Source organism: Piliocolobus tephrosceles, chromosome 12 (assembly GCF_002776525.5).
Source record: "Piliocolobus tephrosceles isolate RC106 chromosome 12, ASM277652v3, whole genome shotgun sequence".
NCBI classification, from domain to species: Eukaryota; Metazoa; Chordata; class Mammalia; order Primates; family Cercopithecidae; genus Piliocolobus; species Piliocolobus tephrosceles.
This window is the reverse complement of record NC_045445.1, coordinates 30,007,963-30,019,171: the sequence shown is the minus strand read 5'-3', so window position 1 is coordinate 30,019,171 and position 11,209 is coordinate 30,007,963. Positions and strand designations below refer to the sequence as shown.

Genomic DNA, 11,209 nt, shown 5'->3' with positions numbered 1-11,209 from the left:
TGTATGTGCTACCAAAGTAGTTCTGCTGAGCTTGTTATAATGAAGAGATGGTTAGTAATAAGCAATATAATTTATACATAAATAATTTATATATTCTACTAAAGTCCTTAAGAACTGTTTATTTTCTTAAGTAGGCTAAAACTCTTTCTTATCATCTTTTTAAACTAATTTTTTTTATAAGTACTTTCTTGACAGGATCTTGAAAAAATAAATCCGGCACAGCCCAAGTTGAACAATTAACATTTCTGAAGTGGCTAGGACTAATAAGGTTTGATTGTAGGTTCTTGAAATGAGATAGTTTCTCACAGTGTGATAAAGCTCCAAGCCAATAGGTCTTTTTTTTTGCGTGTGATTATTGAAGTGGCTTGTTATGAGTAAGACATTTAAAGGGTAGTCACCTGGAGACTAGGGCACCTCAAAGCCATTATTACAGTGTCCCTGAGAGTCATAAATAGGTACCTTTAAGCTGGACACATGGGCCTATTGATTCAAATACTCTGAATCAGTGTCTGTCTAAATGACAGCAACAAAAATGTTGTTGTGAGCAAATCCTTTTCCAGGATGAGAAGGTTTTATTTACTTCAAGGTCTTGCTTCTCAGATGTTAGAGAACCTTGAGAAGCCCTTAGAGAGCAGCCTGGTGGTTGGTGCTTCAGGATGAATCACTATAATTAAATAGGCTGGCCAAGCTTGTCCATCAGTTGCAGCCAATAGTCAAAAAGGCATCCTAGGGAGGACACATTTTTAAAGCTTCTCCATTAATGTGGTTAAATTCTGTACTTTTGAAAGAAATATTTTGGATGCATTCATTTCTGAAATATTTGGGGATTACTATGGAAAAATAGCCTATGTGTTCCATAGTACCTTATTTGTCATTTGCATAATGTCACTGAACTTTAAAGTTGGATTTATAGATGGAATTAGATAAAGGATAGAAAACTTTTCACATGGCCTGGGTTTCAAGAAGACTTGAGAAGGATTAGAAGAGGAATTCAGTTTGAATTAATTAGGAAATAGAGGGAATAAATATCACCAATGACTTTTTGAGATATAACTTGAAGAAAGATGGGCTTACCATCACTGTGTCATCTGAGCCCTGGTTTTACCCCTGGCTAGAAGTCAGTAATTGGCCCCCACAATGATCAGAAACAATACTGACATACCTTCCATCTTGTCGGCTGATGGTAAATCCATAATCACTGTGGTGCAAGAAACTGACATTCACTCCCACTAGAGGAGTTCCATCTACGGCCACCACTTGGCCTCGAATCACACAGGCACGCCTGCAACACAAGACCAAAGGCAAACAGAAAAGCATGTTGAGACTAGATTCTAGAAGTCAAGTTGTAGAAACTTTGGAAAACAGTCAAGTATAACAAATAAAACAATAATTTCACCAACTAATAGAAAACTACTAATAACATTCTGGGGAGGAGGTTTTTTTTTTTTTTTCCTCTCAAAATTAGAATCATACTAAGTATGGTTCGGAATCCAGATATTTTAAGGTTAAAAGCATATTATTAATATTGTCCAATGTATTTGGAAATTCCTTAATATATCATTTTGTTATTATATAATACACCCTTAAATTAGTATCCTATAACTTGCTTAACCTACCCCTGATTTTTGGACATTTTGTTGTTTCTTAATTTTTTTCTGCCTTAAATTTCTTATTATTTCCTTGGGAGAGAGTCCTAGTTGTGGAATGATACTTTTCTCTTATCAAAATTAAAGTTAATTACATTAGTTAATACATAATTATATTGTAAGATAAGACTAAAGTCCCTGTTGACTGCCTTTTTCCTACTTCTTGGTGTTCTCATCAGAGGTAATCAGCACTATTAGTTTGTTGTGTTTATTTTCTATGCATTTACATATATAGTATGAATATTTTTAAGCCTCCTGATATACACTGCCAAAGTGCCTTTTTCTGGTAAAACAACCAGCCAACCAAACCAACAAATTTAGTTGAGCACACTTTAAGTTAAAATCTGCAAAAGAGACATGATCCCTGACAGTGGTAAACTGTTTTTCTTGCCTAATTTAAATAAAATATTTCAAGACACTTGCCCTTTAAACAAATGAGTCTCATCCCCTACTGAAAAATGGAATTCCATTAAACTAGTCCCTAAATAGGGCTCTCTTTCAGGGACATAGTCCACTAAAATGTACAAGACTTTCAGCACTAGCCTGGCTGACAAGCTGTAACAAATTTCAGGAGGCTTGCGGTTAAGAAGCAAGCCCCGGGACAAATCCCAAGCAAAGATTTTTTTCACTGGTCTGCTGTTATTTGGGGAGGAAGGGACAGTTTTTTCACCAGAGTTTGATCCTAGTCTTGGCAGCTCTGAGCTCTTGGACATGAATTTTATAGCTGGAGCTGGCAGGGTTGAGGAAGGTTGAGCAAGGTCAGTGATTTTTCCTAGGGCATCAATGCCACCTTTTTTTTTTTTTTTTTTTTTTTTTTTTGCAACCAAGTGGGATTCTGGGTATCCAGGGCAGCTCAATCTTGGATTAAAGGGGGCCATGTTATTCAGACAAACATGACTTTTCAGAGTAATCCTAATCATTTCATCCTGGAGTTATACATTCTTTTAACAGAATCAGAAAGTAAAGGGAAGGATGTAAAGGGAAGGATGTAAAGGCTCATGGCCACAAACATCATTTGAGAAAAAGTAAAACACTTTTGAATAAGCTATAGATGGTAGCTTATTCAACCAGCCAAAGTTGGTTGTATATGTTTAGCCAATAAACTTCACTACTAAATTCTGTTGCAATCAGAGGAATTGGTTATAAGTTATGCTAATAGGATTTATCCTCCTCTACGTAAGGCCTTCCCCAACAAAAATTACAAGCCATTAAGTATTATGCAAAGGTAAGCGAGTATAATTGTTGCTATTAGTGTTTGTGTATTTTCTGAACTCTCAGATCAACATTTGTAGCTCTGTGACATAGATCAGTGGTTTATTCCAGTGAGCTGTCCATTTTATGAATTATGTAAATCATGGTTCTGAGTGGCATGCAAATGGCATATTGGCACTTGCTTTGCCATGTTTGATTGTCCCAATTTCTGAATCATTTTGAAATCCCATTTGTTCTAATAGAGAAGACATTTGAAGTCATTGAGTTCTGGATTTTGAACTAATTCTGACAGATTTGGTCCCAGGTTCTAAGTCCAATGTAACAAGAAATGAAAATAAAAGGACATCTCTGATTTTATACAGTAACCTTTTAGATGTCTTTACAGAACAACTTTTGACAAGGTGGGTGTAGATTGAATGGAAACAAGCTGAGAAAATCTCCTGCAAATGACGTATGGATTGGTTCCAGGGAGGCTGTGAAAAGACTGTAGTGATGCTAAACAATTTAGAAATAGTTAAGCATTGTTTCCTGAGCTCTCAATGCTGTTACCTGCTTTGGGAGTATGGTGGGGGTTAGTTACTAGCTTACCAAGCTTCCACCAGTTGAAAAGGTGGCCTTTACAACAGTAACACCTACCTAGGTGCTTGCTGATTCCCTATTGGCAAGACAATTCCAAACTCACTCTTTTTATTTGCTCACATTAATTTAGACATTGTGTCTTTCCACAACTCTACTAGGCTCAATTATTTTTGTTTTTATTTTGTCAAGTTTAGTTGGCATTATTTTTTTCATATTTTATGACACACACAGACCTGTCTCTTCTTTCTGCTGTTCTTTTATTTTCTATACGGCCTATATGCATGAAGGATCCAAGCTGGTGAATGAAAGTCTCATAAAAGTTATCATTATTCTGTGCATTTCCCTTGTATTCCTCTCTTCCTTCACTCTGTATCTCTTTCTGAGTAGACTTGTCTTTTGACTCTTCTGCTTCTTAATATTCCTCATGTTTTATGAAGCACACAGATTTGTGTGATAACGACTCATCAAAGTCATCATTATTCAAGACATTGTCTACCTGTTCTTCTTTTCATTCATTTCACTCTTCATCACTCATAAATAATGCTCACAGACTTGTCTTTCAACTCCCCTACTTTCTTATTCCTCATATTTTATGATCCACACAAACTTGCAGCATATGATAAAGCCCCATAAAACTTATTATTCTACATTTATCAGCATTGAACTCCCTTTGTAATGTATTAGACTTTAAATGTTCTAAGATTCCCTGTATCTTGCTGCATTTGCTCCCATTATTTACACACTCCATGTTATCCGTTTTTCACGAGAATAACTCTTAGGTCTTTTTATTCCTGGATTACTAGTACTTATTGTAATCTTTGAACAGTATCAGTCATCCAGTGTCAGTTTAAATTGTCTAAATTTCAGGACAGTATTAAAGTATTCTTTTTAATTTGCAGTAATCTTGACTGACACTGCATGCAGAAATTTAGGAAAAATATACTTCTTAGGCAAAGTCTCCATTTCAAAAAGAAAGCTCTTGAGTGTACTTGCTTTCCCAGGCAGGCTACATCAGCTCCAAATGGCCATTAGGGAGCCTTCATATATATTCTTTGGAAGTATGGCATATTGTGCCACTTTGTTCAGCTCAACTGCCATTTTGTGCACTCCCAGATTCTAAATTCTATTTTCTTAATAACTGTGGATGGTAGCCTTGTATCTGGTTTGTTTTTCCTGATTCCCCACAGTCACTAAAATATAGTTCCTTCTCCCTCATTTATATAAACTATTTTGATTATGCTTCTTATATCTAACGCAGCCTGTATAGTTCATTTTTTTTCCCCAAAGTTAGATCCTAGCTGAGTAGTGAGGTATGTATGGTAAGGGTCTGCCTTTGATATTACCACAGTCCTGCTTTCTGCGTTTTTCCTTATTCCCATTATGGTGCCTCCCTGTTTCCTCTTACAGAGAGTCCCTGGTTTCCTCAAATCACCATTGAAATTAGTCAGTCCTACTTGGCCTGTACTTGGTCTGCCTCGAGGAAGCATCTTGAGGTCTTGAATTTTTGCCACATCAAAACTACCCTCAACCTGAGTTCTGGTCCTTAAAAACCTGTCTTTTTCTGAAACATTTTCAATTCAATAATATATAGAACTCTTCTAAATCTTTCAAGCAAGATGATAGAAGCTACTGTCTGGACTGTCAGGCGGCTGACCCTGCACACGTGTACAGCAGCTATGTGCCCAGCATAACTGTCTTTTGTGTTGGTTTTGTGTGTGTATATGCGTGTTCTTGTGTATGCTCAATGGCAGGCACCGCATATTTTTGTTTTTGCTTGGGCTCTCCTTTGATTCACAGACATGGATGGGATGGATGCTTTGCTTGGTTGAACCTTTGAAAACAAGAACTTCTCCCTGCTGTTGTTGGTTAGAGCAAGATAACTTGAACTTAGATGGGCATGTCCAATGTGACTTAAAAGCATGCATGGGGAATATCACCCCTCACAAGTGTCTTTTTTCCTGTTCTCTAGAGAATACAGGCTGCTGCCAAGCTGTCTACCTGCTGTCATTATGCTAAAGCAGCAACCCCAAAGGAATTGCTTCTCCACTTTAACTAAATGCTGAATCCTCTAGGTGTTTGGAGCTTGGTCTGAGGAACAAAGCATCTTGGGAAATGCAAGTCAGAATACACTTTACTGAGAGCCTTATTTAACTAACAAGCTGCTTGTTAGACTGTTCTGATGCAAAAGGTCTAATTCATTCTGTATTTGTTATTTTCATGGAATAGTCAAATTATCCCTAGCCTCCAATCAACTCTTGGTTCCATTCTCCTCTTCCCTTATTTGTTGTCTTTTGTCTTCCATGTCAAATCTCTGATATTCGTTTAACATCTCAGGCAACAACATTAACCTCAAGCACAATAGTTGGTTTGAAAAACAAGGCTGAAAACTAAATAGCTGAAAGAAGATGTAATTTACTAAATTGTATTTCTGATTAATGTCTTTTGAAAGAAAACTGAGACTCAGGGCTAGAAAAGTTATAGCGATTTGCTTTTGTTGCTAACATGAGCATAAGCAGCCTTTGAAGGGTAACATTCAAAATCAAGGACCTAGCCAGCAGGGGATCTAGCAGCAGGTGGGCAAGTTAGGTTTTTTTTTTTCCATAGGAACAGATGAAATCCTTTCTACAGCTGACAGCTCTGGTCAAAAGGTAGCATTGAGAAGGACTGGGCTGAGAGAGGCTATATGAATCCTTTGCTCACTGGTGTTTGAATTCTGCCTTGTAAATTCCTCTCTGAATTGTCAGTTGGCTCAAATCTCCAAGGGATAGAAATTTGTCGCATATGAGATGTGACTGGAGGATTCCCCTGACAACTGTAGCTACTGGGGTCTCTGTTGGAATGCAAATACCTCTGAATAGTTAGGACAAAGGGTTTGTGATATTCCTGTTACCACTGCCATCACATAGTGAATAAAGGGGCTTCTCTTTAGAATGTAATTTTGGGATTGTGGTGTTGGTCCTAAGTCCTGTATGATAATCTCTCTCTCTTATAGATCAGTGATTCTCAAACTTGATTGTCCACGAGAATCACCGGAAAGTCTTTTTAAAACACAGATTGCTGGGTTGTATCCTCAGAGTTTCTGATTTAGAAGGTCTGGTGTTGGGTCATAGAATTTACCTAACAAGACAAACCTTTGAGAACTGCTGCTTTAGGAAAAGCAAGGCCATAACATACTCAGCCAATTAAGGCATATGAACTCCTGGAGAGGGAGGCAGAAGGTATAAACCATAAAAAGGCAGGCAAATCAACCACTGGTTCACAATCTTACACTTACAAAATTTGTCAGGCATGAATTTTAACTCTTCGTTATAAACTTCTGGAAAAGGGTTTGCAACAACTGTAATTTGGGGAGTCATGTTGAAACTGTCAGGACAAAGGGGTGGCTGCACTACAAGATGAACTACAGGGTCTTCAAATTCAGAGATTATAAAATGGAAATATGTTTTAGTCCAATTTATTTATCCCAAATAAGTGTCCATTTCTCCTCCATCCTCATTATTCTCATTATACAATGCTCATAATTGTGTTATTGCACTTATCATAACCGGTCTTGGATGACAGTTATAGATCTGTCTGTCTTTTTATTAGGTAGCCAGGGCAAAAACTGTGTGATTTTCTTCTCTGTGTCCTTCTCAGTGCCTGATGTACACAGCACATGCTCAAGACAGGTTCATAGAATTTCAACTCAAATATTTAAAAATACAGTTGTAAGATCTTTGCAACCTATACTCATGGCACTGCTTCAAGCAAGGGCTTCAGTGACTACGCTGAGATTCCTGTGTGTCACATGACTTACACTTGATTTATTAGAAGCCAACACTCTGGATTGAGCATTATGACATTCTCATCAGGAGTGTTTTGTTTGATACTTGACTATTTTAGGGAATTAAACAGTACCTATTGTGATCAGGAAGATGAAATGAATAGTCTTCAAACGCTTAATTTATGTACACTAGCCCCATTCTTCCTTTATAGATTATTATATAATTACTATTTGCTGTTTTATAATTTAAATGCATTTGGGACTTCTAATATCCAGATATTTTGGGGGTTTCTTACAACACATGCTACTTTTGATACATGTTATCTAACCTGGCACAGCACTATGAAAACACTTAATGTTATAGCATAAACCTGTTTCCATGTTCTGAAAATTCAGATGCAGTGAATGTTCATATGCAAACCCAATACTATCTCCTCATTAGTTTTTATTTTAATATGGTGGGTTGATTTAATCCTACTCAGTTGGTCACTGCCCCAAATAAATAATGCTTACCAAGTGGGTAGCATTAAAAGCAGCTGGGAGCATTAGCCATGAACATTCTAGGACTCTGGGAAAGGTGGTGCTATTGAAAATGCAGATAGCTTTTTAAGTAGAACTATTTTCCTCATGGCTAGTGATGTTTCAAGTAAAACAAAATGGGGGCACTCACCCTAAGGTAGGGTGGCTATTTTCCCATCTGCCCTGGTAATTGCTTGTCAAAAGTAGGCTGCTTTGGAGGCTTGAGATCCCCAAAGTAATGGGAAAAAGATCAAGTGTTTTGAAGCAATAAGAAAACTGACGACACAGTCACATTTTCAGGACTGCGTAAGTGCCAGTTTGCTTCATTTAGACACATGATTATTTTCGTCCAGAATTTGAATCCTGAAATATTTGTCCTGTAAGCCCTTGCAACTCTTGAATAGTCTGAAGTTAGTTTTTCCTTTAAAATTTTTGGTTTGTTTTTTGCTTGTTCTACACATGACTCAAATGTTTTATCTTTGCAATCAGCCTTATAGGGTTTTGTTAACCTCATTAACTTCTCTTGTCACTTCTCTGAATCTGCCTTTCGACTAATGGATAGTCATTAAATATAGGACAGATCCTTCTTGTTGGCCATCTCCTGGGCATATATTACTCTTCCCTCCACAGAGGAAAAGGTGTGTCCTTGCTCTAGCCACAGCTGTGTTCTAGCTCTGGCTTGCTAGTAACCACCATTGTGACTTTTCCTAAGAAAGAGAATTAACTCTCAGCTCTGTTTCCTCTTTATGTAGAGTGGGAATGATCTTTCTTCCCTGACCTCTCCCCAGTTACCTCACAAATATGTCATCACAGTAAAATTGCCCAGTAAAATGATCACTTTTTGAACTAGGCCTTACAAATTCTATTGTTATGTACCCTGATAATTATTAGATATATATGTTGTATAAATAAAATATTTATTATACTATGAATCAGGTACTATGCCAGATACTTTCCTTACCTTATTTCATTTAATGTCCACATAACCCTGAGTAGGTAAAGCTATTAGGCCCATTTAAAAAGTGAAGAAACAGACTCAGAGAAGTTAAAAGTTTTGGGCTTAAGTTAATGCAGCTCATAAGTGGTGGAGGGGTGGAGATCTCTTGACCTGGCCTCCAAAGAGCCTGAGCTGTACTGCAGATCTTTCAGAGTCAAGATATAAACAATATGGCTACAAATGAAAAGAAAATGATCACCTACAAAGATGGTGCTAGCTACAGAATTATCGCTACCTGGAGAAATGTACCAACTGCTGAGAACTTCCTATGTGGAGGGTGTGTAGTGGAGATGAGCTACAGCATGTCATTTGTTCTTTCTTCCCAAACTTGTGTTCACTTTGTCCTCTCCAGGGACAAAATGAGATGACAGAACCAGCTAGAGAGTCATTACAAGCAAATAGTATGACTGAGTAGTAGGTAATAAGGATTTGAGCCTTTTAACTTTATATCCTAATGGAGCAGCAAGTAGGATATTTAAAATATTAGAAAATACCTATTCATGCTGAGATAAGTTGTAGGTAGCTACTGGTATTATTAATTACAATTATTAAGCATCTCAGAACAACTGAGTTTCAAAGTATCATAAATAATCAGTTGAAACAGCCTTTTGAAGATCTGTGTTCTGATTTTTGACTCTTCTTTGCCCAAAAGCGTTTGCGAAGAAGTGAAAGTCTCACATTGCTTCTTTTTGGTACCTTTAAGTGTTGACTGCTGATTTCAGGAGACAGTCAGCACCATAAATCTGGGAAACTTCTGCACTTTGTAATTTTTTAAATGTGTCTTGAACATGTGTTTTCTGAATTTTAGCATTAGACAGTATATATAGTCTGAAAATCAAGAGATCCCATCTTCAGTAACACCTTTCACCTGAAGATCAAAGTGCTTTATTAGCAAGTAGCAACAACCTTGCTTCCCAATTACGACAATTTCAGAGGTGATAAGCAAAGGAGATTGCTCAGGAAAAGCAACATGGACAGACAAACAGAATACCAAGTAACTATGGCCCATCCAAAACACACTGGAATTCTTTTTCCAAATGTGAGCAGGTCATCTGCAGTGCCTTCCTTTAGAAAGGAAGGTGAACAGAAGGTAGATTTGAGGATTTCGATGCTCTATAAAGAGCTTACCCAATTCTTGGTCTATTCAATTTATTCAGCAATTGTTGCATTGTATATTTATCAACCCCTAGTTGTGTACTTGGTATAATATTTTTCATATTCCTAGATTAAAAACACACAAAAATCTGCCATTAGCAAGTAGACTTAGAGGTCTTTAACAAATAGATTCATGAAAAAGCTAAACACAAGGTATATGGATTCAAATTTGTACCTCAGTGAAATTACAAATGTTTATGTTGTGGACCTTCTGGGGTTACTCATAGACAGACAAAACTGCACATGTTAATTCTGTGAATGCTTGAACACTGTAATAGCACTATATTTCCTTTTAAATATTTTAAAACATAGGCTTGGCTTATCTTTTTAAAAATAATTCCAAATCAGTAAGTGGTTTCTCAATATTTCATTTATTCTAGGATTAACACTAATTGATGAAGATCTGCTATTTTTTTCTGTCATGCATGAGTAAATGGTCTAAGGCTGTTACTGATTTCTCTTTCCAGGTCCTATTCAGTTTGTCTGAGGTATTCAAATTTTCTCAATGTACTCCTGGAGGGCAGGCACCTCATCCATTTATCAGTAAAACCTAGTAACCAATATGCAGTAATACCTTGACAAAGGTTTGTTTTACTTTTCCATTGCACATCATGTCACAGAATTTTGATTCAACGGGCCCCTAAAAGTCAACAGCAGGCTCCAGTTTGTGTTAAAATCTATTGCATGGGGGTCCAGGTGGCAAGAAACATTTATACCAACATCATCTAATATACAGATGAATGCTATTCAGGGTTCTGCTCTAAGTGTCACCTCCTCAGAGAGGTGTCCCTGGGCCACTCTGTGTAAAATGGTCCTTCTCTGTCCCTAACCATTATCTCACTTGACAGTATTTATATCCTCCCGACGTTCACTTTTTTCATTGTTTGCCTCCCTCACTAGACTGTATGGGGAAGAGATTTTTGTCCACTATAACCCAGAGCCTAGAACAGTACATATCACTAAATGAAGAAATGAAGCAAGTAAACATTATAATGTTCATACATTTAAAGAGTGAAATGATTAATCTTCCCCCAATATGGATTATCTTGAAAGAAACTGTAGGATCTATTGTTTTAAATGACTCCAAAGTGTGGTTAATGGGAATTTATTTTTTTCATTGTGCTAAATAGGATGTCTTTTGGATGATTGTTTCTTTTTTCTTCCTGGAATTTATGTTTGGTACACACATTTTAAATTGTAGAGAAAATTATTTATAGCCCCAAATGTCAAAGGATGAAACTGTTTGCATATAGTTAAGCTGTTCACTGTCCAAATAAGCTTTGTATTTTTCTTGCAAGTCATCAATAGTCTCCTGTGTGTGTCAATTTTAGCAGCTCT

At 36.9% G+C, this 11,209-nt stretch overlaps 1 protein-coding gene across 2 annotated transcripts in view; it reads right to left on the bottom strand.

The window, feature by feature from the left end:
* The window catches only part of TENM1 (teneurin transmembrane protein 1), a 604,771-nt gene that overhangs the window by 152,082 nt on the left and 441,480 nt on the right, over nt 1-11,209 (bottom strand). For both annotated transcript variants that reach the window (XM_023198891.1, XM_023198892.1), the window contains exon 16: nt 1,163-1,282. In XM_023198891.1, the coding sequence (XP_023054659.1) occupies nt 1,163-1,282 (120 nt within the window). The remainder of the gene's footprint in view (nt 1-1,162; nt 1,283-11,209) is intronic.